Source organism: Mchenga conophoros, linkage group LG7 (assembly GCF_057382185.1).
Source record: "Mchenga conophoros isolate Kocher_MC1m ecotype Shallow Benthic linkage group LG7, M_conophoros_male_GT1.1, whole genome shotgun sequence".
NCBI classification, from domain to species: domain Eukaryota; kingdom Metazoa; phylum Chordata; class Actinopteri; order Cichliformes; family Cichlidae; genus Mchenga; species Mchenga conophoros.
Genome location: NC_140532.1, coordinates 33,412,530 through 33,439,234, shown reverse-complemented (window position 1 = coordinate 33,439,234; position 26,705 = coordinate 33,412,530). Strand labels below are relative to the sequence as shown.

At 40.2% G+C, this 26,705-nt stretch overlaps 1 protein-coding gene across 6 annotated transcripts in view; it reads left to right on the top strand.

Moving 5' to 3' along the window:
* Positions 1 to 24,919, top strand: part of sh3bp2 (SH3-domain binding protein 2) — a 33,729-nt gene extending 8,810 nt beyond the window's left edge. For 2 of the 6 annotated variants that reach the window (XM_085278969.1, XM_085278970.1), the window contains 12 exons: positions 18,352 to 18,491; positions 18,605 to 18,707; positions 19,582 to 19,699; positions 19,908 to 19,975; positions 20,409 to 20,494; positions 20,590 to 20,667; positions 20,772 to 21,444; positions 21,631 to 21,739; positions 22,312 to 22,367; positions 22,643 to 22,718; positions 23,072 to 23,131; positions 23,237 to 24,908. In XM_085278969.1, coding sequence (XP_085135095.1) covers positions 18,356 to 18,491; positions 18,605 to 18,707; positions 19,582 to 19,699; positions 19,908 to 19,975; positions 20,409 to 20,494; positions 20,590 to 20,667; positions 20,772 to 21,444; positions 21,631 to 21,739; positions 22,312 to 22,367; positions 22,643 to 22,718; positions 23,072 to 23,131; positions 23,237 to 23,368 — 1,695 coding nt within the window. In that variant the 5' untranslated portion in view covers positions 18,352 to 18,355 and the 3' untranslated portion in view covers positions 23,369 to 24,908. Of the gene's footprint in view, positions 1 to 4,477; positions 4,892 to 7,392; positions 8,050 to 18,351; positions 18,492 to 18,604; positions 18,708 to 19,581; positions 19,700 to 19,907; positions 19,976 to 20,408; positions 20,495 to 20,589; positions 20,668 to 20,771; positions 21,445 to 21,630; positions 21,740 to 22,311; positions 22,368 to 22,642; positions 22,719 to 23,071; positions 23,132 to 23,236 lie in introns of those variants that run through there. The other 4 variants (XM_085278967.1, XM_085278968.1, XM_085278965.1 and 1 more) reach the window with 4 other exon arrangements.
* Positions 24,920 to 26,705: the final 1,786 nt, after the last annotated feature.

The window sequence follows — 26,705 nt, the reverse complement described above, 5'->3', positions numbered from 1 at the left end:
CACAGTTTTTGTGCTGATTTTAATCTCAGGGAGGCTTAAAGCTCAAAGCAGTTACTGGGTCAGCAGAGCGTTGGTGACATTTACACATTTAAGAGGCCCTGCTCTGTAATTTTACATGGCCTGTCACTAATGTTTGTATAGGCCGACTGAATGGCTAGATGCTGGATTGCTGTGGCAATGAGACTGAAAACACCTGAATTCAAAGATTAAGAGGTTTGGTGTACATACTTTCATATTCAGTGTAATTCGTCCTTTTGTTTCAAGTTTAATATTTTGTTTTTCACTATAAAGCAACAGCACTGTCACTGCAATTTGTCCACTCTGTTCATTGAGGAGGAGAGCTATGCAGATTACACAAATACAAGGAAATACATGTTTTTACACCTGAAATGGCACTTTCAGCATTAAGTAGCACCTTAAGTGTCCATTTCACAGAAGGCCTTTTCTAACGTTACGTTCAAAGAAGTGGTGCAGACATCACACCTCAAAGCTGCCAACCAGCACACGACTGTACAGTACAGTCCCCTTGGTTAAACTTCAGCAGCAACATGAAAGCTGTTTTGTACCAAATATGTTCACACTTTAGATGATCTGGGTATACATAAACAATTTCTTGCTCATTTATACCCCCGCATGTACTAACAACTGTCTCTGGATTAGACTTACAGTGAAAAAGGAAGTTCTGAAGCATATATATATATATAAAATATAAAAACATGCAAATTGTTTTACTAGCTGTGATCCAACTTGTGTGAAAAGGAGTGGGTTTTTTTGTTTTTTTTCTGTCAGCAGATGGCCTCATCATCTGTGTGCATAAACAGTTGATCATCTGAGACTTCAGACTAACTGATATGATGACCGCATAACCTTAGCCGCCCCTTTTTGGGGTGGGAACTTGACAATAGTACAGACATTACACAAGGAGTGGCATTATTTTTAGCTTCCTCTTTTTAGGGTGTATGACAGCTTTGATAGCAAACTTATTTCAGTGTCTGGTAGAGGAATAGATTAAGATCATATTTTATAGCATCCTCATAAAAAAAGACAAAAATTCCCCAACATAGTGTGACCTCTTCTTTAACTCGTTGATTTACAGTCTTGCTCTGGGGCTTCTCACTTTGACATCGTGCTAACAAGCTGCTTGCTACGTGTTCGATTTGCAACTGATGCAGCTGCTATGATGGGCAGATATGGCCATGATACATGTAAGGAGCATCCTAACCTAATCACAAAGTGCAACCTGATACATTCACTTGCAGGACACTTTATTAGGTATACCAAAGTAGTACAGGGTTGGAGTTCCCTTTGCTGGAAGCGTTCCTCAGAAAGTTTGATCCATACTGACATGATAGCGTCAGACACAGTTACTGCAGATTTGTCGGCTGCACATCAATAATGCAAATCTCCTGTGCCTGTGTGAATTGCAGTGGGTAACAAATACACTAACATGCTTCAGAGTACACAGGCTCATGTTTGGTCCTGAATCAACACCCAACAAACCTCACCCAAGTGATATGACACACTCTAGTGGGTTTTTATTTTCTCACATTTTTGTATTCAGATATATTACAGAACAACTCACTGAACCCTTGATTGAGCCCAGCCTAATATACTTGTAAGTGACTTGTGGCAGCTTGAAGTAATGACAGAAAAGGGGACAGAAGAGGAGGGAAAGCTGATAGTGGAAACACAAATGCTAATACAAAACTAGGAAATGTACAAATGATACGAGACGTAAAGGAAAAATGTTTAAAGAGAAACTGATACAGGGCTAGTCATTTTTTAGAGGAATGACTTAAATAGTTCAGTTCTTTTTGCAATATGAACTCACTTCCAAGTAGTGTACAGGAGGAGTATGGTGGTTTTAGACATCATGGTGCTTCCTGTGTGTTCACGGTAGTATGTTGGGGGGGGAAAAGAAGTCAGAGAGCTGTCGTCTGGTGAGGTTTGTGGATTTAAAAAGAGGTGAACTTTCCAGACTTCTGTAGCCTACGATATAAAAGTTATTTTAGTGAACTAAAATACAAGGCTCAACCCAGCCTTGTAAAAAAATAAAGAAAATTCAAACTAAACTAAAATATAGACTATTGTTTTTATGTTAGTCTTTAAAATTTGTGAACACAATAAGCACGAGAACGTATTGAGGAAGCAAAGTGAGACTGAGAAAGTCTGGGTTTAGGATAGAGATGCCTGCTCTAGTTTTAAGCTTCAAACTAAAAGTTAGGGCTGGATCAACTGACCCTGAACCACCCTGTAGCTTCAGTGCTACAAGCTCCGGCTGCTCGGGGGACTTCCCATGATGCACTGAGCCTTTTTCCTCCAAAGATCTCTTTTCTCACTCTCACCAGTATTTTGTGTTTCACTGTCAGTTTCTCTGTGCTTCTCTTTCCGCTCATCTTTTCCCTCACTTCCCAGTCGGTTGTAGCGCATTGGCTTCTAGTGGCAATCTCGTCCCCACCATCACCAAGTTTTTGCTGATGTACTCTAAGCCATGTCTGATTGACTGGTTTATTGTCTCTGTATAATATTTTGGGGTCTAGATCAGGGATGTCAGACTCATTTTGCAGTGCAATTGCAACACTATGGATATATACTCAACAGTAAATAGAAAAAACGATCTGTCAGCACGACTCTTGGAGAAATACCTGTGTAAAATAAAGAAATAGTTCTGGTAGCTTGTTGCCCAGTCTAAGAGACCCTGTGCACGAGAAAATGCTAACTTCCTGGTTTGAGACCGGATGTGGGGTTGTACATTTCCGGTAGCTTTACTTTGCGGTCAATCGCTACTGCGAACATATACTCCAAAATCATGTCCAAAACTCGAAAACGGAAAGATCGCGTTAAGTTACAAAGAGCAGAAAGTGGGAACACTCGCCACTGTTGTGTCATAAAAAATCTAATGATCAATTTTGACGTCTAAAGAGTTTAGATTGATCAGTTGTTTACATCACTCAACACAAGCAGAACTGCATCACTGCAGCACAAGACACATCGTCCACATTCAGAAGCACATCTCTGTATAGTGACTGGTCTTATGATTTAAACAGGCAAATGTTCAGCATTCAAACTACAGGTGAAGAATAGTCAAACCAGATGTTTCCCCCATTATGTCGAGATCAGCTAGTCAAGTACACACCTACACAGCATGTTAACAAACCGTGAAAAAAGCCACACAAAAAATGAATGATTGCTGATAAGGGTTTCTATACATTAGTATGTACGAAGGGTATGTTGTGACTTACCTTAAAAATTACAGCGGTCCTTTGCTATAACGTGGTTCACCTTTCACCTCGCTGTTTCACGGATTTTTTAGTGCAAGTTTGCATGCTTATTTTTTTTTTACGTCACATTGTGTCCTGCATCCTGATCGCTGCAGACGATCTCCTCCGTGACGTCTCTCCTGTACTGTACAGAATCGCTGCATCGATCGCTAGCAGTGTGACTCTGAAGTGCAGTACTGTATGTCCACGATGTCCACCAAATGTTTTGCTTCGTCAAAAAATAAAATTGGCTACTTGATTTCACCTATCGCTGGTTATTTCTAGAACATAACACCTGCGATAAACGAGGGACAGCTGAGAAATATAACATTTGAATCTCTTTTCTCTTTTTCTCTGAGGCGCGGGGGAAAAATATCGACAAGTCGATGAACATCATTTACAGATATATTGGGTAAATGCCCAAGACATCTATAGAAATGCAAATCGCCGCTTGATTCATTCATTTGCTTAACTTGTTTTGGAGCGTAAACAGGGCGCGAATAGGACACCGGAAACAAAGCTCCCCACAGGAGTTTCCGCATTGGAAGTAGCATATGCTAACGTGCACACAGTCAATTCACAGAGAATAACCTTTTTGTTGTTGTTGACCCGTATTTTTAAAGATCAAAATTTATGCCCTCCTTCACTTTTTAAAAAAACGTCTATTAGACTGGATTCCAGTCTCTGTCGGCCCAATATTAGTCCCCTGGGCCTTATGTTTGCCACAGCTATTCTACATCATTAAAACTGAGTTGAAAGACATTATCAGTGACAAATTTATGCACTGCAACACTCATAGAACACTCGTTCTTCAAGCTTTCTGCCTAAGCTTATCTGTTTTTTTTAGGCCTTCTTAGTCTTTTATAAAGTGCCCACAGGTCAGTTTTAAGAGTCAAAAGGAAGTTAGGGTCTCTTAGAATTACTACACACTAGAAAGTATCACCTGTAACCTCACAGAGGAACGGCTCTGTTTCAGTGTGTGTTTTCAGATGCATTTGTGTGTCTGCGTCCATGTGCTTGACCTCTGAATTGTTCCAGTCCTGTGCGACGGAAAGTCCCCAGGCTTCTTTCACAGGAGCTGGGTGTCCAAGTGTGTGAGCTATGTGTTTGCAGAAGTGTGGGCTACAAGCGGCAGCCTATCGCATGCTGTCTTTGAGGAAGCAGGAAGGAACATGCTGAAAGCAGTCAGCCAATGAAGTGCCAGAGCTAAAGGAGGAGCCCCCCTCAGGAAACGCTTGGTGGAGTATCAGGGGTTCAGATCATCAACAGACTTCCTAATCGACACAGCTGATTGTTCTCTCTGCTCATCTATCCATTTCTTTCATTATTTTTTGTTTTTTCTTTCTTCGTTAACACCTTTCTCCAGTTCCATTCATCTGCATTCTGTTTTCATGCTTCCACCCATAACAACTCTTATGATTTTGAATCTGACTCAATTCTTTCTACTTTGAGTCCATTCAACCGTATATCCGTCTCTCCACGTGGGTTGAAAATTATGGTGGTATATTATCCTGTACTGCCGCTGTCATGTCCGCCGACATGTCTGCTCCTTCGGTAAAGAAGAAGAAGTCGTTTGCACGGAGCTCCAAACCAAGCACCAGGATGTGTATTCGGGAACAAAGGGACAGCATGTAAGTTCAGACATTATCCTCACTGCTGGGTCTGACACAGCTTTTCTGGTATCTTTATTTTTTCACTGAACACGTCCTCACCAGCCTGAGTTTGGTGATCAGCTCTGAGACTCGTTTGAGGTAGTGACTATCTCATTAGTTGGTTTTTGTGTTTATCAAGTGGCAGATATCTGGTATTTAGTGGTTCTTTTGAATGATCTTGAGTATCATCGGTGGTCTCAGGTGTGCAAAACCACGCAAGTAAGAGTGAGGTTTGTACCATCTTTACTGGCTGCTGTTTGATCTGGTTGTCACAATAATCTAACTAATGGAATTTGAACTTGCGTTCTCTGCTGTCTGAAATGTGTAAACAGCAAATTTAAGATTTCCTAAGTGAAGTGCAACATTTCAGACTAAAGTACTGAGAAAAGTTAAAATCTTGTTTAGAAGTCGGAAAGTCAAAAGCGAACATCTACATTTTTCACACTGCATTTGAAACAGATGAATTTTACAACTTTTCAATAAAACGGACATTAACTTGGCTTATTTCGAGCGATATTTATGAGGGAGTGAAAGTAGTACATATTGCACTTTTAGCACTCCTTGTCCCCGTGCAGTCAAAAAAAAAACCAGCATGGCAAGAGTATCAAGTAAATACTGGACAAACAAGATGTTTTAATTAATAAATAAAACAATCAGGAATAAAAAAATTAGCACTGATGTAATATTTTTTCCAGTAAAGCAAAAAGAAAAGATGTGAGAGAGCGTATGTTTGCACTCAGGAGCAGTGAGACTAGATATGATGTAACCAAGTTACAAAATACCATGACAGTACACGGCACATTAGGTCATGTCTTATTTTAGAACGCGCTGAGCTTTAGTAGGTATATTTCACAAGGTGAATGACAGACTTTACCCACTGAAGCTGTGGATACGTGTCCAGGATGTAAACAGCAAGAAAAAAAAACCACTTCCAAGTTCCAAAAAACTGAGTCACATTTTTGACAGATAGATGCTAATTCAAGATGAAAGGTCCACAGTGAGTGGCATTATTTGAAGAGTGATATATTAATGTATGAAAGCATTTTACCTGCTTCTCTGTTAGTAAGTTTTGTAAGGAGATTGGGGAGAGCAAGTTCTTCATTTTCATAATTTCACTTCTTGGAGACCTGAGCAGTTATTTTTGCATCTGAGATGTCTAGAGGTTGAACATTGCAAAACAAGCAAAAAATGCAGTCATCTGTTTTTGGTGTTTTAAAATTCACAAAACCTCAAAAACACATGTTTTTTGATGCACCTGGTTATGGCAATAGTGAGACAGGTGTGTCACTCTCAACTTAGCATTTTTAACATGCAACCTGGGTGCATTTTTCTCAAAAGGGAGGTTTCTCCTGAGGCTAGCTGAGTAGTTTTTTTTGTGAAAGTAACCATCCTGACTAAAACTACAACCTCAGGACACGGACATCTGCGCCCACCATATCTCCAGCCTTCTAACACGAGCTTCGCAGGAAATGAAACTGTTCTCGCTCTGCGGCCGCCATAGCTGTGGCTCCAACGCCAAAGGAAACTTTATTCGTAACAGGGGGGACATAGGAACATTTGACAAACCAACATTATCGTAAAACTATAAGAAACAAAAAGCAGTTCAGTACCCCACAGCTGAAGTTAACTACAATGTACACAAGTACACAACGTTTCCAAAACACATGTTCTCATTCAGGACAGACAGAAAGCATCTGTGAGACCAACAGAAATGATTTTGAAGGGAACGTGTTTTAATTTAAGGTTACCAGCAGAGCTTGATTTGGTTTCCAAACACAGGTGGTGGTGCAAAAAAACAAAAAAATAATCTGTGCTATAATAAGTATAACTTGCTTCAGTGCTCTATCGGGATTAGGAATTCAAGATTTGCGACTCTTTGTCGACATTATGCAAGCATAATGACATTAAGACAAAACTTCCTCTTAAATAACTTAACTTAAATAACCAATAAATATCCTAACATAATTAGAAATCCAAGATGCAATATATATTATTAATGTATTAAGATAAGATAAGATAAGATAACCTTTATTAGTCCCACACGTGGGAAATTTGTTTTGTCACAGCAGGAAGTGGACAGTGCAAAAGTTATGAGGCAAAAATTAGAATACAATAAGAATAAATACAGTACACAACTGTACAGAATAGAATAAAATAAAATACTATATACAGTAGAATAAAATAAAATAAATATACAATAAGATAAAAATAGAATACAAATACAAATACTATATACAACTGAGTAAAAATACAACGATGACAGAAAGGATTATTGCATGTATGAGAGGCACTCATTCAAAAGGAGAGATCGATATTAAACCTTTTGTTCGCAAAGGTTAAAACTTCACCAAAATTCCAGTATAAGATGATTAAGAATTATTATGAACTGTGAATTATCCCATATGGAAAAGAAATAGTAAAAACATATATGATTTACTCATGAAAGTGGCCACTTTCATGAGTAAATCATATATAAATCATATAAGGCTTACATGATTTACTCATGAAAGTGGCCACTTTCTCATTACTTTCATATATTTTTTTAGTAAGTATACAAAACATACAAGTTTCATTATATAATTTTTCAAGGGATCTTATATCTGTTTTCACTCTTGTATGCTTTTCATACAAGTTTCATACAAGACAGATACAAACTTTATAAGATTTATATATATCTTTTCCATATGGGATGCAAAGCTACTTTAATAGAGTCCAAGAGTATGAAAACAGAGCTAGAAATGGTGGTATCGTTATCATAAAATTTAGTATATAACAAAAATACAACATAGACAGTTGGGAATACTTTGTCGAGAGAGGACTGATTTACATAACATTATGCAGGAGCAACCAGTAACAGGGCTGAGCTACTGTAAAAGTTCTCAGTCATAACAAACGCAAGTCATCAGTTATAAATCACACCTAGTGTGTTTGTGAGACTGTAAACTGTAAGAGAATGCATAAGAGATGAAGAGAAACAGGAGGGTGCAGACACACAGAGGTGAGGCTGAAAGCACGTAGGTGTGAGGCTTTAAAATGAAACTTTCATGCCAACTTTCTTCAAAAACCAAAGTCAAAGCAGGAATGTTGTTGTTGCACACTGAGGGGACAGAGGAAGAACGAAGCATGCAAAGTGTAATGTAAGTACTTGTATTTCCTGAGTATTTGCATCCAAAAAATAGCCTGAATTCGTTACAAAAACTGGGCTAGCTGTAATCTATTGCTTTCACCTCTAAAAACAGGCGATCGATACTTTGCCAATGGCCCATGTTTGCTTTTAAAAAAGAATTTTATACGGTAAATTAAACCAAGTCTGTTAGCTTTGGTGATTTGATTCCTCAGAGAAAAATCCACTTTATTTGTCAGTGGAGATAAGCTTCCATGACGGTCATCAGCTGCGACCTCGGTATTTCCTCAGCAAGGTTTGCGTTAGAAAGAGAGAGAACGAGGAGACATTTACGGGAAATGAGTTCTCATTTTTCGACCCCTGCGTTGTGGGGGGAGGGTGGGCATGCAGTCAGACGGCAGAATCTCAATCCTATCTCTCTTCCTTCCTTTCATCCGGTGTACCTTTCTCTTCACCGCTTTTTCTCTTTCTTGCTAAATTACAGTTTGTAATTTGTTACAAACGGCTACTGTAGGATTTTTACACTTTGAATCTTTCCAACTGAAGACTTAGACTGTGTGTTTGTGTGCATCAGTCAGAGAGGAATCCTTCCTGCAGCCGTTACAGAAGTGTGACGATGGTGTAGTTCCTGTTGAGTGGCACTGCCATATTTGGACACAGGAAGGAGTGATGCAGGTAGAGAAAGAGGACCTGCTTTTTACTATTTCAGCTTTCTATGAGCCCATCGCTGCAGGTGTGTGTGTGGAGAGCAAAAGACTTGTTTCTGTTTCTCTTCTGCTTTTCCAATTTTCCGTGTTAATAAAAAACCAAACAGTCCTACACACCGGTGGTCACTTGTTCTCTGAATTCATTTTACATTAAAAACTGAGGAGATGATACTGGAAAGGCCAGACATTTCCACAAGCTACAGTGCCAAAATTATACACAAAGTATTGCTTTTTGAAAGCTAAAGCTGTTCTAATTCTCAAACATATAAATCCAACTAGTTTTAATGTTTAACCTGCAGGTACAGGTCTCACACTATAGAGCACTGTAGAGTTTTTTTTTAGCAACTTCTTGACAGTGGTTGTGCAGCAACTCCATCGAATGCTCTTGCTGTTGGTGTCCGATTGAAAGCAGTTGTGCCAACCACTTTTGATCACAAGGTGATTGCACAGATCATCAACCGGCAACCTGTCTCCAAATGATCGTTTTTTCACTGACTGCACTGAAAACACTCATCTGCCAAGCGTCTCTTTGCAGTAGAGTAGGACTAGACTCTATTGGCTGCCAGCTGGTTGTATTCTGGTTCTGGTCTTGCAGTTAAATTGCCATTCTGCAGCAACAAGGTCACTATTTTTGGAGGAATTTCTGAATATCTGTTTAAAATCCTGGACTCTGAATGTAGTTAGTTAATTTGAATTTCTGTGTATGGAGATATGCAACAAATATGCGCTTTTCTCCAATTCATGAGTATTAATTGTTATGTTGTCACAAGCAGACTGTATGTAGTTGCTAACTTGACCCCATTCACTTCTAAACTGATAGCTGACTCAGTCTTATTGCTGTTTTATTACCATGTTGAGACAACAAAGTCACTTTGTGTGGGGCTGGTTGAAGACCCAGCCCATCTCTTTAAATCAACCATTTCAAAATATCATTGCACACTTTTGCAATAATTTTGACTGTACCCAATCTACAGCAGCTCTTTCCCCTGTTAACACTAGTAGACATATCAGCTGAACAGCTAAAGATCTTAATGACTGGTTCTTTAATCCATTTTTAACTTCTTTCAACTGTACATACATTGGCTAACTTAATGATTGTAGTTTTTTCTTAAAATAAAAGCTTTAAAAAAAAAAGAAAAAAGAAAAAGGCCCCTAGAATCGGTGGTTGCTCAGCATCTGGGCCATAAACCTGATGAAAGATCACACATGTCAAAAAGAAGAAACCCATCTTTTATTGAAGTTACAGATATATCCAGATTAAGGCTGGTTAGGGCTATTTCCTGGAAGTAACACATGATGGTGTTTATAAAAAGTATTCTCAACTCTAAGAAGGTATCCGTGGGAAAAAGCAGCAAGCAAATTTATAAGATCTGTGCCGTTAACACTTTAGCTGTGTTAATCATTATCACCTGGACAGCTTCACAGAAGTGAGTAAAAGAACACTGATGACTTGAGGTAAACCCAAAGTTTCTATTCATGTGTTCACACCTGCAAAAAGTGAAGCTGAACTAATGGAGGAACCATTGTGGTCGGTCATAGGGGAGGTGCAGTTCACTGCAGACATCAAACACAGCACAATGACACCGTTTCCTGGATGGGACAATCTGCATTGGCTGCAGCTGTGTCAGCGGTTACCTGTGACCTTTGAGTCAGCCTGAGGTTGTGAGCAGTGAGGGTCTTCGTTATCTGGTCTAAGCACGAAGCACGCACTTTGCGTGGACATTGGTTAGCGGCGTGCTTTTTTTGTTGTAGACACCTGACAGCTGCCGAGATCTGTGACACGTAGACAGTGATGGACTTGTGTATGCGTCTGTGCACATCTTAGTTTGATCTGTGGTCTGTGAATAAAATGATAGCTCACAACAAAAGAACGCAACAGGAAAAACCACACAAGCCTCTCCTCTAGTTGATTTTTGGTTTTTATAGCAGTTGTGTGTGCAGCTCACAAATCCAACTCCTATATTGCTATAAATCGGGGGATTTAGCTGCATTCTTTCCAAAGACCAGCAGGGGGTGACTCCTCTGGTTGTGTAAACAATTGTGGTTGTATAGAAGTCTATGAGAGAACGACAATTTTTCTCATCTGATCTATGACTGTCAACTCCTGATAGGTTTACGGCTTCTGTAGAGAATTAAATTTCTAATGTATTACTATATCATGCGGCATTTTGAAATATGGTCACCATTACAGTCAAACAGATAATAAACAGGATATAATTACTCATATGATACTGATATTTTGCTACTATCTGCATGTGCAGTGTATCTAGGAATGGCTTTTTTCGATATCTTTATATAACAAGCCTTGCAACACATCAGAAATGTGATTATGATTTTCAATCAAGTTAAACTACTGATTAAAGTCCCACAAGATTAACATTGCGCATTACATTCGTGGAACTTAGAGGTGTTTCTGTAATGGCTAGGGTCCGGTGTACAAAAACATACAGAAACCCAATGAAAACATTAGAGAGGGGAAGTATTCCTTCTCAGGTTTAATTTAAGGCTTTTCACATCCATGCTGGTGGATGAACGAGGCTTTTCAATCATGGAGTACTTTTGGCAGTAAAGGTTTTCTTCCCCTGAGCTGTGCCTTAAAGGTCCCATAATATGAGGATAAGTTAGGTTGAGCACAGAAAGCTTCTTCAATAAAAAGATCATGTTAAAGTCTCTGCATTTGTTTTAATTTATATTGTATCACTATAAGTTACAACTTTAACCCATTTAATTTGAAATCTAATGTCATCCAGTGGAACATACTGTGCTGTATTCTGTTAATTAGAAAGAGTTTGCTTGTATTCCTTTGCAACAGCACTGTTCTATGAGCTCACACAAACAGTTCCTAGGACTTGAATCATCGGGGGATTTCCATTCGAAAACTGAACTAGTTTCAATTTCAATTTGAAAATGAACAGTCAGCCTGCTAACATGAGTCCACACATTACACCATGCAACCTATAGTGTCTTCATGCCCTCTTCTGAGTTTCTTCAGCTTGCTGGAGAGCGTATCTGAGATGAGGACACGTTGTGTACGACTTGAATCGTTGGCCCGGCATTTCATTGTCTTTGTCTTTTTCCTGCAGTAGTTTTTTCACAGTCATCTTCTCGGGAAGACAAATTTAGATGCTACGTGAATGATAGCTGGATTCTATTTACTTTTGTCACGATGTCTGCTGATTTCTACTCTTGATTAATTTGCAGGCATTGAACTAAACTTTAACTTCCATCTCAGGTGAAGAGCAAATAGGCACTGGCACACAGTTTAAATGTGGAAGATAATTTTAAACTACCGCTCGGGGCAGACATTGTGTTTGTGTCCAGAGAGGAAATGTGTTTGAATGTGTCTGGTATGTGGGCTGTGAGTCTCTTCCTGAGAAACAGCAGTTCTCTGATTAGCATCTCTTCAGGAACTTTAAAAAAGCAGTAGCTGAGGTGAGCGGGTTTGAAGCTAAATCACACTGCCTTTTTTTTGTTCTTTCAGGATGAACCCACGGCAAGCCCGATTGTATTTGGCAGAAGTTTTTTTTTTTTTTTTATGGGGTTTTTTCTGGTCACCGAATTTTGGTCATTAAATAAGTCATGCAAGAACCACATGATGGGAGAAGCAAATGTGATATCAGCATCCAGAAAGCCTGTCAGCGTGCTGATGGGGAAACTTCGTGTTTCATTGTTTTACTTGTTAGGAAGTGATCTAATGCGACACTACTAGGGGAAATTCTTTTTTATTTATTTGGACAGGATTTCCTTTCCATGCCGTCTCTGCTCTGCTATATTTAAAGAATGTCTTCATTTGGATGATATTAAATATGATTTTTGAGAGCAAAGTTGAATTATTAGGCTAAGTTGAAGCAACCAAGTCAAGATGTGCTGATGTGGGCCACATTTGGGCCAAATATTCAGTGCTACCTGTGGGATTGTTTGGCTAACTGTGTGCAAACTATGCTACAGTGATGACTGAGTAACTTAGGTAACTTAAGTTTAGGTATCATACGAGGCTTATGGATGTTTGGATGCATGTATGTTTTGGTTTCTTTTTTAAATACAGTTTGACGGCCATGCAGATTATGAGAGTTGAACAAAAGACACAACAAAACATGAGTTCAAGGAGAGAACTGCAGAAGAAACCAGTGGGGGTTTGGAGGGTTCGCTAATTCCCACAAATTCCCACTACTACTTTTGACTCTGATCTTTCTCCAGTGGAAAAAGAATTAACACATTTCCCAGAAAACATAAAGGTGTTGAGTACGCAGTCACATTGCCATCGTGCTGTTTCTGTCGTGAAGATGAGGACTTCATGAAATCCGTATCGGATGATAAGCGGCAGCTGACCTCACTCGGGCTGAGATGAGATGAAGTGCAGAATGTCTGGCGTGCCTGTTCGTTTGTGTCTGTGCTGAGGTCTGTATCAGATAGTTATCAGTAAACATGACATGGGCCCAGGCGAAAAACGAACCACGAGATAGCTTTGGTATGTCCTTTTGAAGTCCCCCACACACACACAGATATGAAGGAGGGCAGACTGAGGTCATAAACAGGCTGAAGTTTCACCCTGTGATGTGTTTGAGGCCTGCATGTGTTATCAGCTAACAGGTTTAACTCCTTCCATCTGTCCGTGCAAATACATTTTGTTCTAGTTCTCAAAGTAGGCTACTTTGGTTGAATTATGACCAGGGTGTGGTGATGTGGAGCGGATCTGCCAGAGCGGGGGAGCTGTGGAGCGGATCTGCCAGAGCGGGGGAGCTGCTGCAAGTCCTGGCAGACTTTGCCCTAACCACAGCTTCTTCAGTCTAAACTGTTGCAATATTTCTATTCCTCATCTTCATTATCAAGCAATATTGTTTAATTATGTTCGATCATATTCTCACCATTCAGAATATTCAGAGCAGAATAAATACATTTCCTCTAAATCTCTTTGGTATATAAGAGACTGAGGCTGATTTTAAATGATTCAGTTACCTGGTCACTAAAACATCTAACAGAGGAGGAGCTCTTATGCACACCCTAAATGGTGCTACAGATTAGAGCAAATAGTTCACTACATGAGCTGGCATGCTAATCGCTAGCATGTGTGACATATGTAAACATGCTAGCTGTGGTTAGTTGATTTCTGACACGACCTACTTCTGTTTTTGTGCTCGCTATTTTGAGTGCAGTCAAACTAACAAGTGTAAGTGCATACAATATCCTATGATAAACCATGCTGTTGTGTTAGTGTTACCCAACACTTGCTAGTTGGCTAACAGCAGGTTAGCCAACTATCAAACAGTATGCTTGAATCAACAGTATGCTTCAAACAATGTCTTGGAAACCACATTGTCATTGGTTGAGTCAAAGGGGCCCAGAATCAGAATCAGAAACTTTATTGTCATTGTCATGAGAACAACGAAATTAAGAATGGTCCCCGATCATTGCATCATCCCTAGCAATATCAAAATATAAATAAAACAATAAAATTCAATAAATAAAATAGATAGAATACTTAAAATACTAATAAGATATAACAGTAAAACATTCACATACATTCCCACACACATGCTTCAGACCGTGCATAGATTAACACAAGAGTGGCGTGATGGACATTTTTTTGTAGTATTCAGATGTGTTATTGCAGTTGGATAACAGCTGTGTTTGAGTCTATTAGTCCTTGCTCTGATTGCCCTGTACCGTCTGCCTGAGGGCAACAGTTCGAACAGGGAGTGGCCAGGATGTGAGGTGTCTTTTATGATGTTTTGGGCCTTTTTAAAACAGTGGGCGTTGTGTAGAACTTCCAGTGTGGGGAGAGGGCAGCCAGTGATCTTTTGGGCGGTGTTAATGATCCCTTGGAGTGCTTTCCTCTGAGCCCCTGTGCAGCTAGTGTACCAGATGCATATGCAGTAAGTTAGAACACTCTCAATGGTGGCTCTGTAGAAGGACACCAGCAGTCTCTGTGTGATGTTATTCCTCCTGAGAATTCTCAGGAAGTACAGTCTCTGTTGGGCCTTTTTCAGCAGCTCGGAGGTGTTCACACTCCAGGAAAGGTTCTCCTCTATATTGACTCCCAGGAAGCGGAAGCTTGCCACCCTTTCTACACAGTCCCCATTTATGAATAGTGGTTGGATCTCTGCCTTTTTCCTTCTGAAGTCTATTATGAGTTCTTTGGTTTTTGAAGTGTTGAGGAGGAGGTTATTGGCCTTACACCATGACGTCAGCTGCTCCACCTCGTCTCTGTACGTAGACTCGTCTCCCTTGGAAATGAGCCCCACCACTGTGGTGTCATCTGCAAATTTCACAAAGATGTTGCTGTGGTGGCGAAGAGTGCAGTCGTGTGTGTAGAGAGAGTAGAGCAGTGGACTGAGCACACAGCCCTGGGGTGAGCCAGTGCTGAGACTCAGGGCTGAGGATGTGTGATGGCCAACTCTGACTCTCTGTCTACGGCCCGAGAGGAAGCTATTGATCCACATGCAGGTGCTGTATGGAAGCCCCAGGTCTTGTAGCTTGGCCACCAGTTTGTGTGGAAGGATGGTGTTAAAAGCTGAGCAGTAATCCACGAAGAGCATCCGCACATAGCTACCATGCTCTTCCAGGTGAGTTAATGCAGCATGGAGTGCTGTGGCTACAGCGTCTTCCGTGGATCGGTTTGCTCTATAGGCAAACTGGTGTGGATCCAGGCTGCGGGGCAGGGCTGCTGTGATGTGTCTGCGGACCAGCTTCTCAAAGCATTTCATTACCACTGGGGTGAGTGCCACCGGTCTGTAGTCATTCAGGCCGGTGATGTGGGGCTTCTTAGGCAAGGGGACTATGGTGGAGGACTTCAGGCAGAGTGGGACAGTCGCCTGTGCGAGGGATTTGTTGAAAATCCTGGTGAAGATCCCAGCCAGCTGTCCTGCACAATCCCTCAATATTCGACCTGGCACACCATCAGGACCCGCCGCCTTCCTCGGGTTAACAGCCTGCAGCATGCGCCTCACCTCGTGCTCTTCCAGGGTGAGGGTGGTGCTGCTATGGGTGGCGTGTTGCTGCTGTGGCTCCAATACCTCCGGTACCCTGGTCTCAAAGCGGGCAAAGAAGATATTCAGCTCCTCTGCCAGCTCCAGGTCACTGTCCGCAGCTCCGAGATTGATCTTATAGTTGGTTAGGTGCTGGATGCCTTGCCACACCTGCCGGCTGGTATTACTCTTCAAATGGTCCTCGATCCTCCTCCTATAGTCCCCCTTTGCCTCTCTGATGCCTCTCTTCAGGTTGGATCGGGCTGTGGTGTAGTAATCCCTGTTGCCAGACCTGAACGCAATGTTCCTCTCCTTCAGCAGCTGCCTGACCTCCCGGGTCATCCAGGGCTTTTGGTTGGGATAAGCCCGGATCCGTTTGACTGCTGTAACAGTGTCTATGCAGTGTTTTATATAGCAGAGGACACCGTCTGTGAACATTTCCAAGTCCTGATGTTCAAAGATATCCCAGTTAGCCCACGTTCCTGCAACAGTTTATTTTTTTCTAAAAACAGACCTTCAGAAATAAGCAGAGCTTTAAGTCGCTCTTTTTTTATTTTTTATCTCCTGCATGTAATTAAATTTTACTCTAAAGTGTGGGGTGTTTATCCTCATTCATTCATCATCGCCTCACCTAGTTTATTTGAAATACTCTGAAGTCTAAAGCATAACACAAAAACTGACTTTGGCATGAGTCATTTTCAAGGTGTCTTGTTTTTTTAAAGCAGCCCTGCCAGGATCTGCGCTTCAACATCAGTAAATGAATGCATGCCCATTTAATTCTCAAGGTCTTTTTATCTCAGGGAAAGGGGGTGGATTTTGGCACCAACTAAATCCTCCTAAATACTTCATTCCTTGACTTCTTTCCAACTCAGGCTAGCAGATGCTGGTGATAAACTGCAAGTTATACATAAACACTTTAGATCATGAAGTAATGTTTATTTTCACTACCCCCACCCCCCTGTCTCTTTCTATCACACCCACATTTTTATTTTTTTTTTCACATTACACCTTGAAGACTCAAAAAAGGACACAGGATGTTATGCATTTCCTGTGTGAACTAAATATGTGCCTTTGCCCATGCAAAAATTCAAGGTTCCTGTTACGTAGGTCCACCACCTTAGTCTGAGTGTCTTTATGAGTGAGACAGATAGATATCAGCAGAGGCCGTCAGAGAGAGCTGCAGCAAAAAGCAGAAAATAAGACAGACTTAAAAATTGGATGGCTAAATCGCCCTCAGTTTGGATTTGATGGGACAGTAAATGCCACAGAGGAAAGAAACAAAAGGTTTCTTGTTTCTATTATGGATATCCTGCCAGCTTTAGCTTCTACTATGTTAGCCTCCACAGTCAGCATACTGAGGAAGAACGCTGCCATTCAGATCTTCACCAAGAAGCTCAACAGGAGGTAGGCAACACCTGCATCAGGTGTAAGAGCAGGAATTTGCAGAAGAAAAGTTTTTGAAATTGACGAAAAGATGTTTCATTCTTTTAGTGATCTTTGTCCAGCTGTGGTGAGCTACCCAAGCCAGGCAGCATTTCCTGAGCAGCACAGTGGACACAGCATGGCTATAACTCTCCATCTGCTAGTCCACTGGCATGTGTCCCATTAGCAGTATAGAGTTTCATAGCACATGATATGTTATCTTAGTTAATCCTTCATTTCTGACAGTGTCACAATTTGTTTGTCTTTAGTTTGTGACTTTTGATTCACAACTAATGATTAGAGATTCCTATTCACACCAGACTAGTAGCCGAGCATTACTCATGTTACTATGGAATTTGACTGAGTAATAAATGTAATTTATTTTAGATTAACAGAAATGGAGTGAAATAGTCATTTTGTTTTACTCACTCCCTGTCATGACTGCTTATCGGGCAGTCATTAACTAACCGATTTTTAATTCTACAAAATAAATGCTGTTTTTTTTATTGATGATATAAATCATGAAATAATTAATATTTAATAGCTGTTGAGAAATGGTTCTGCTCAGGACTAGTTATTTGGTTTAGGTGTTTCCAGGACGGCTAATCTTTGGGCAAGATACTGAACCCCGAGTTTCCCCTGCTGCCTGCATAAATGTTGGAAAGCACTTAGGCTTGGATAAAAGCTCAGTATGAATGTGTGACTGTGTGAATGAGACTTGTAGTAGAAGCTGCTTTGAGTGCACAGCTGAGTAGAGAGGTGTTTTATGAGTACTAATCTGTTCATCACTTTATAATTCCACTTCTATGAGCGTTCACAGCCCAAAAACAGGCTTCGCCGTTGGATGTTTTGAGTGGCCGGTCTTAAGTCTGAGGTGGTCTTATCGCCATCTCTGCTCCAAATATGTTTCAGGGTATATGGGAGAACAAATAAGTCATGTTTTTGTTTTGTTACGAACTGCTGAGTGCCTTCTAGTTTTCTGTGTGAGAGCTGATGTAGCTCAGAACGTCCTCAAGCTAAAGGGGATAGGAAGCAGGTTTGCTAGCAGAGAGGATGTGGTCCTGCCTCTGTGCTGCCTCCTTGAAGCTACTTGGTTTTTGTTTGTTAGCTTATTTATGCTGGCGTTCATTTCCTTATTCATTTCTGCGATCTTGTGCGACTAGAGAGATTACAGTTTCACCTGACTGACAGAAAAATATTCTGTCCTTTGCTCTGCCGTAGAACCATGTCATCTCCAGAGATGTGCTGGCCGGTGCCAATGCGAGCCATTGGGGCTCAGAACCTCCTCACCATGCCAGGAGGGGTAGCCACTGCAGGATACCTCCACAAGAAGGGAGGCAGCCAATTCAGCCTAATGAAATGTGAGTTGAAAGGCAGACATGAAAGAGCAATATCCACTTACATTCTCATCACTGATACAGCACCTTTTACACCACCATGAAAACATTCTTAATACATATTGCTTGCCTTACAGGGCCACTGAGGTACATCATCATCCACAAGGGCTGCGTGTACTACTTTAAGAGCAGTACCTCTGCTGCACCACAGGGGGCGTTTTCTCTCAATGGCTACAACAGGTCAGTAGAAGACATTTTCCTACATAAATAAACATACTTGTGTGCTTATTCGGGGCTTTATTATTCTGGGTCTCAGCTCCAGCGACGCTCACATCCCACCGGTTTAATTTAAGCTTTATTACAGCATGACATCTATGTAAATGGTAATTGTAGATAATAAGGTTTAATGCAGGAAAAGGTTAAGTACTTGCTTTAAAAATGGGCCTTCAGTACCGAGTACACCTGAAGCTCCAGGAATGTTAGACCTGAGCTCAAGGGTATATAAAGGAGTGTTCTTAAAACTGAAAAGAACAAATATATGTAGATAGCTGGCCAGGCTGCCATCAAGAGAGAGGGAGAGGGAGGGAGTGTTTACAGTAGGCAGCTGTCAGGGCACCTGAAAAAGTCCCCAGGAAGCAACACTTAGCAGATAACAGCTGCCTCACAAAAAGTGTGGCAAACATCCCCATCAAAACATCGCCGTATTTAGATTCCCTCATGTTTGCTGCTTTGTGACATTTGATTGATGAAGGGATGGTGAAGAAGCTCAGGATGTTTCTTCAGGGCTTCCCCACAGAGAGTGATTGCCATCTTGTTGCATTTCCTAGTCTATACAGTATGTGTGAATGGGGCTTTAAGGAGGGAAGAAGGTTGTCTGATCCCAGCCTCAATCAATGCCAGTGATTCAGCAATAATTCAGACTAAAATTATTTACAACAAACTCCTTGATCTCTTTCATACTTATGTATATTACATCCAAATAAGGTTGTATTATATCAATTACAGGGGGCTCATTAGCAGCACCCAGGTGTTCTTTGTTGCTGTTATTGCACATTTCCCATGACATCAAATAATGTGGAGCACTAATATATCTTACATTTGTCCTCTTCTTCAGAGTGATGAGAGCAGCAGAGGAGACAACATCGAGCAATGTTTTTCCTTTCAAGATCGTCCACTTCAGTAAGAAACACAGGACGTGGTTCTTCTCAGCAGCCAGTGAGGATGAGAGGAGGGTAAGAGTACAAAAATTTGACCTCCCTGCCAAGCGATTTATTGAGAACTTAGCATAACTTTAGAGCCTGAGAAGAATTTTTAGTCTTTGCCTTTGTCTCAACTATGGTATTATTTCAGTCTTTATGCTAAAATTGTTTGGGGTTTGTTTTAATTTAAATGCTGCAGTTTCACATTGTCACGTGTTGTATTTTGCTTGATGTCTTACAGAAATGGATGCGATACCTTCGGAAAGAAATAGACCACTATAACGACAGGAAAGAGTCCCACCTACCAAGGTAACCTCAGCGAACTCGGTCATATTTCACCACTCTATAAAAATATAGATTATACATGCATTGTTGTAAGAAAACTACAGACATGGGACAAATAAAGTACTTAGTGCTGTGAAAACCCAAGTACAGCCTTACTGCTAAGAGGTAATAGCAGCCAGGTGTGGTCAATTAAATGCACAGTTAGCCAATCATCAGCAAGTGTGACCACCTCTATAAAAGCTGAAAGAAAAAAAATAATGGAAAAACGTGTCTAAAAATAATTTTATACCATTTATGCTTCATTAGTCATCTACGTTTTTCAGTGGGACCTTTTCTACCTAATTTAGATTTTTCTTGCTCACGTACTTTCATTGAAATCTCAGTGAGCCTGCAGTCAATAAAATCCATTTTTTGGCATATTATTTGTTAATTATGTCTCCATCTTTGTTTGTGACAGTGACTCAGATTCAGATGCAGACAGTTTCTATGGCACAATCGAGAGGCCGATGGATGTGAAACATCTTGTTGATACCACCGAAATTAGTAAGACAGCAATAATGAATATCCATGGATAAGATAAAAGCTTATATGGCATTTGTGCATTAATAAATTGTTGCACCTCTTCTTTCTATGTGAAGATTACAGTGATGACGATGATGATGACGATGAGGAGGACTATCTGAAGCCAGACAGTGAATGTTCGCCAACATCTTCAGGTGACCACCTCATATTCTTTCCCTGTACTTATGGCTCCTTAACACAAAGATCTTTACCTGAAACAGGAAGCAATACTGACTCTCTCTATTCATTACCTCGTCAGGTCGACCCACAGGTCCACCGCCCTCTTACCCTCCTCCACCTGTGCCAGTGACATTCCCCCACCATCAAGACTCCAGTCCAGGCCAAAAAAGCCTCCACCCTCCCATCCCATTACAACTGAAAGCCCCTACCTCTCCGCTCCACAGGAAACCTTCACCTTGTCCACCCTCTCCGTGCATAAAGAAGGAGTCTACCAAAGGCCCACCCCCACCTTTACCTTTTGCCCCTCACTTACAGAATCCTTTTCCTTCCACACCTCCACCTATTCCTCCCAATGCAAAGAAACCAGGCAGGTCAACCTCCGTGGGAGTAACAGCAAATGACAAAAGAGACTGGAGGCCTACGCCGTCTGTTTCAGTCCAGTCACCAGCTACTTTGCCCATCTGTGAAAAACTAGACAGGCTAATCCTAAATGGCCCCTGTCCCCCTCACTCTGGCGGGAGCCAGTCACTAGAAAACAGCTACCGCCGTAATAAGCCGAACATGCCGGTTCCACCATGCCCAAACACAAATGTATCTCTCAATCTAATGTCCTCCAGTCACCCTTCACACTCCCCGCTACCTAAACCTGGACTACTCAATAAGCCATCTATACCCAAACCTCCTTTACCTTTAGTAGGAGTCAAGCCATCAACGGCTCCACCCAGGCCCAAGTCGCCAGGAACACCGTTTCAGTAAGTCTGACTTAAACAGTGAAATTCAGGTTGATTTTTATGATCAAAAAATTAATTGAAAGGAAAACATCCACAATCATTCTAAAGCTGTCTTACTGACACTGTTTTGTTGGTTCCTGTATAAAATAGGTATGTAAAGACAACATAAAAGTTTCCCTGCATCACTAAGGCATGTTTTTTCACCAGAAGAACATCTCCAGAGGGCCAGAGCTTCCGTTCCATCAACGACGAAACTGCAGATTTCAGGAGGAAACGAGACTCGACCGCGTACGACTCTGACGAAGACTATGAGAATGTAAGAGAGACTGAAATGATGTGTCAGCTGATAAAAATGCTAAATTACTGTGGAAATACATGCTGCTTTAGATAACCGCTTGTATCATCATGACTGAGCCCAGGGAAATCCCTTTTGTTTTAAAAGTCATTTTATCTGGGCTGCATATTAGTCTTTATGAACTGCCTTCAAAATTCACTAAAGCAAACGAAAAAGAAACAAAAATCACAGCATCAGCTGATTCTGAGGTGCTCAGGTGGGAGGAAGTCATAATCCAATCATAATAATCTCATTTTCTGCTAAAACAACACTATTTTATGCCAATTTTTCAAATCATGAAGTTGAAGCAATTCAATTTTTATTAAACACTGAAACAAGATATTGAAATTTGAGCCATGCTTTGTTACAGGCAGTGCCAGGCCGACATGCTTATGATCTAAATTGTAGTATCTTTATGTGACCTGTGTAGTTATTATAACACACAATTTTGTTCTTTATGTTTCACTGCTGTATATCTGAGCAGAGATCTCAGCCTCGTGAGAGCCTAGTATCAGTAATGAATTGAGTTTAATCAGTTGTTTCTGTATCTGCAGGTCCAGCTGCCAGACTCTGTGTTCATTGATTCGAATGAAACCAGCTTCGTAGAAAAGTACGTATCTCACCTTTAGCTTTTACATTTAGCTGGAAGCTGAAACGGTTCTTCAGTAAACTAAGCAGTGCTGCTTTTTGTTTTTTCTGCCCTGTAGTGGCAAAACAGTGCATTTCTTTCTGCGTGTGTTTTTCTTTCTATGAGCCTCACTTCAGTTTTAACTGAACTACTACTACTTATTTAAGTGCTAAATTTAAAGTGACTTTTAACATGGGGCAGTTGCTTTATGTTTTCCTCTGATAACTCATAACCGGTGATCATTTTTCTGTTTGTAGGTTATTCAAAGAGAGTCCAACTCCTCCACAAGATGGACTGTACGCCATCAGAAAATCAGGAACCAAAACAACAAAGGTAAAAATAAATTTTAAAAAAATAGTTTCCAGTACAGCATAATGGAAATTTGTGTTACTGATAGATACTTAACATTAAGTAACTCTGAAGCTCTGAAAGCTAATGATTATGATTGCCATATATGAAATATCTTTTGTCATTCTGGGCTGAAAAATCTATCTCGCTGCTGTAAAAGGTTTAATAATAATTGTAAACAGTAACAGTCAATATGATCTAATCAATAAATGTGTCCATTTTCTGAATACTTCATTTTTATTTTTTACAGTTTGTGGGTAGACAGTATTATTTTAATAATAATAGAAGAGCTTCTGATATTTAGGCCTAAATAAAATCATTTTTGGTGTGTTATCCAGGTGCTGGTGGTGTGGGACATCAGTATAGGCAAAGCCAGAAACTACAGACTGTTTGAAGAGGTAAGAAACCTGCTGTTGTATTTTAGCTGTATGGTATAAGTGCCTATTATGTTTTGTAAGTAAGTTACAGGTCAGACTAATAAAGCTTCCTGTTGGGTGTTTTAGCAGGGTGACTGTATATTTCTGGAAGCTGATTTGACCTTCCCCAATCTGTCTACACTGATCGAACACTACCACTACCGACCTCTTCCTCACCACGGCTCACTGTGTCTCCAGAAGCCCTACACAAAGACGTGAGCACTTTCACAGGCGGCTTACTGAACTGTAACTGAAACCAGAGGACACCAAAGCAGCTGAAATCAGTGCAGAAGACTGTGCACTGGACTGCACCTTAAACATGGAGAAAACTATACAAACTAGACTCTCACCTTGACAAATCTACACTCAGTGAGATATTTCCATCATGGAAAACTTTCTAAAAAAAAATCTACCAAACTCTCTAAGGGATCAAGCATCTGTAAAAGGAAATCAGAAATCTGCTGCAAATTCCTGATGTTTCATGTAAAGTGAGCAATGGTTGTGATGTGTTTTGGCCACAAAGGGGCGCTGTGACACCAAATGCTAGCATTAAAAAACATTGATGTTTCTGCGTTGGCCTAGCAATGGTCTAACAAACTGCCTAGATTGTCCTCTCCCTCATGCCCTGTGACAGCTGGGATAGGCTCCAGCACTCCAGCGCATAGATAAAGGGAAATGGATGGATGGTTTACAAGTTTTGAAAATGATATAAAGTATAGCTTTAATATTGAGCTTAAATGGATGAGAGCAAGAAGAACTTTAATGATGCCAGCACAGAAGTTGAATAGTATTAAAAAAGTAATTCAGATAATTATTACATATAATTAATTAAGTTTAATTTTACAAATACATTCTTATGATTCTCAGTGACCATCTGTGCTCCTCATACCAACCAGAACACATCATCAGATATACATATTAGTATCGATCTCATAAGGATTAACATAATTTAATTTGTGAGACTAAAAACGATGATGATGGAAACAATTCTTCAGATTTAAATGATATTCAGTCGTTCTTAAAGTTGGTCCAAAAGTAAACATTCAGTTCCTTTAATGCTGATAACTTGATTGGTTTGAATAGATTTCTGACTACCTGGAGGTACTGAGGTGTAAACGTGGATACTGGGACAGGCTTGCTGTCCTTTATCTTCAAAAAGACTCCCATCTGTCCACTTTGTCCCAAATGTGTCGTCCCAACCAGATGCAGCTAACTGATGCTCAAATGTCAAAATCATAGCAAACTATCAGCTTCATCTTTGTGCCATTTGCAGGCAAACTTTTTCCTCTGGGTGCAACGTCCAAAACTAGTGGCTGCGATGTATGCTTATCCGTGAGAACTGAATTAACATTAGAAAAAGTAGAAATGTTTTCTTGTTTCTTCTTTCAGAAATGAAAAACGACATACGACACTGTCGATAAAAAAAAACTCATTTATTTACAAAAACAAACTGATGTAATTGACTTTTTTGTGTATTTGTGTGTTCTGTTTGTACAGCACTATAAAATGTTCCTTTATATTTATATGTAAATGTTATTATAATTTGTAAAAAAAAAAAGTGTATCTAAACTGTAAATATTCTGTTTTTTTACTTAAATATATTATTAGAGATTATTATAAAAGAAAACTTGGAGTGTCTCGTTCATAACACACAGCAACAGTGGTTAGATCCTGAATACATCACTAGTAGTTTATCCAGCTGTTCTCAAATACACTCACTTGCTTTATTAACTGAACTGTCTGATTCTCCCATTCTATCACATGCCAAAGGTGCTCTACTGATCTGAGATCTGGTGACTGGGGAGGTCAACCTTATATACTGGAACACTCCCAGTACATCAGCAGTTTCTCATTTTCTCAAACCACTCAGCCATGTCACATTTAAAGTGACTTAAATCTCCTCTCTTCCCCATCCTGATGCTCGGTGTGAACTTCAGCAGGTTGTCTTCCATTGGCTTGTTGCCATGTAATTGGCTTGAATTTATCTGTTTAGATCATATAGTTGCTTCAGGAAGCATTCAGACCCCTTTGTTAAGACTTTATATCAACGGTGTGAAAGTCACTAGGTACAGCCCAATTTGATTGTTAGTCAGTATGAACCGTTGCCTAATAACCTTTAAAAAGACACTGCCAAATCGTCCCCGTTTGTTTCACTGTAAAGATGTTTAACTACATACAAATCCCTGAGATGTCTTAAGAAAGTGAAGTGCAGTTTCGACAATATGTCTCATGTCTCTATGTTATACTGAAATGTTTCGTTAATCTAAAGCAGTGGTTCCCAAAGTGTGGCCTGGGGGCCCCTAGTGGACTACAAAAGTACTGCAGGTGGGCCTCAATAATAACAGCAATTCATTTATTTATATATAGAGAAAAAAGTGAATTAAAATGGTAACTGGGGTTGGTTAGTTTTTGATATTTGTCATTTGTCTGGCCTAAATTTACTGCTCTGTATTGAGGTTTTTGTCTCAGTGACAGGTGGGTCACACATTGGCCTTAACACTTTGCATATGACTGGGTAGCAACTGGATAACCAACAAACTGTGATTTTTATGGCTTTTAAATAAAGTTTTCAAGCACTCTTGACTTTGGGAAAGGATCTAAAGAAACCTGCCAGCACAGCTATTTGGGCTTACATTTGACAATATTGTAAAATTGACCAAAATAAATAAATAAATAGTTTTTCTGGACAGTTTTTACATTCTCCAAAGCAATCAGACAGGGTGGATTGAGCCATGGTTCCTGCATCCAGGCCTTATGTTTGACACCCCTGCCTTACATGGATAAAACAAGTATTTCTTATCTACACTGTAGATAAAAAATACTAAACTTTCAAACAGAACTGTTTGAAAGTTTAATAAAAAGCCAAAACTTAGATCTCTCATTCACAAAAGTACGCACATTCTTTGGGCAGCACATATAGCTTTTGGTCATCCTGACCACGTGAAGGTCTCACACATGTGGATTCAGGCAGTTTTTTTCATCCCTTTTCACAGATCCTTTCAAGCTCTATTAGATTGAATGGGAAGCCTCTTTGAACTGCTGTCTTCAGGCCTCACCACAGATATAAAATGAGGTGTAAGGCTGGGCTTTCGCTGGATTTTTCAAGGGCAAGGAGTGACTTGTCCTGGCTGTGTGCTTTGGTTTGTTTTCCTGAGATGTGAATCAGTCTTTACATACTGTATATACATATATGAATATGCATTCAGATTTTATTTGAATGCAGTCTCTTTTTTCTCATATATTCTCATTTTATTAATCACGATAACCTTTATAAACTGTTAACAAACTGTTTTTTCTGTTTCCGTTACATGTGGTAATCATTTGGGTTTAGTGGGGAAGCATCTATCAGCTGGTACATCTCTTTTTTAATTACAAATTTCTTGTGAGATCCCCAATTAACTGACAAAAACACTGGAAAAACTCTCCTTAGAGAATCACCTTCTGTCTCTTCACACACCTATCACAAGTTTGTCATCTTCAGTGTAGCTGCATTTCCCTTTATGTGAGGTACTTTTCATCGTCTACCACAAAACCTTGTGCAGCTTGTGACTATATG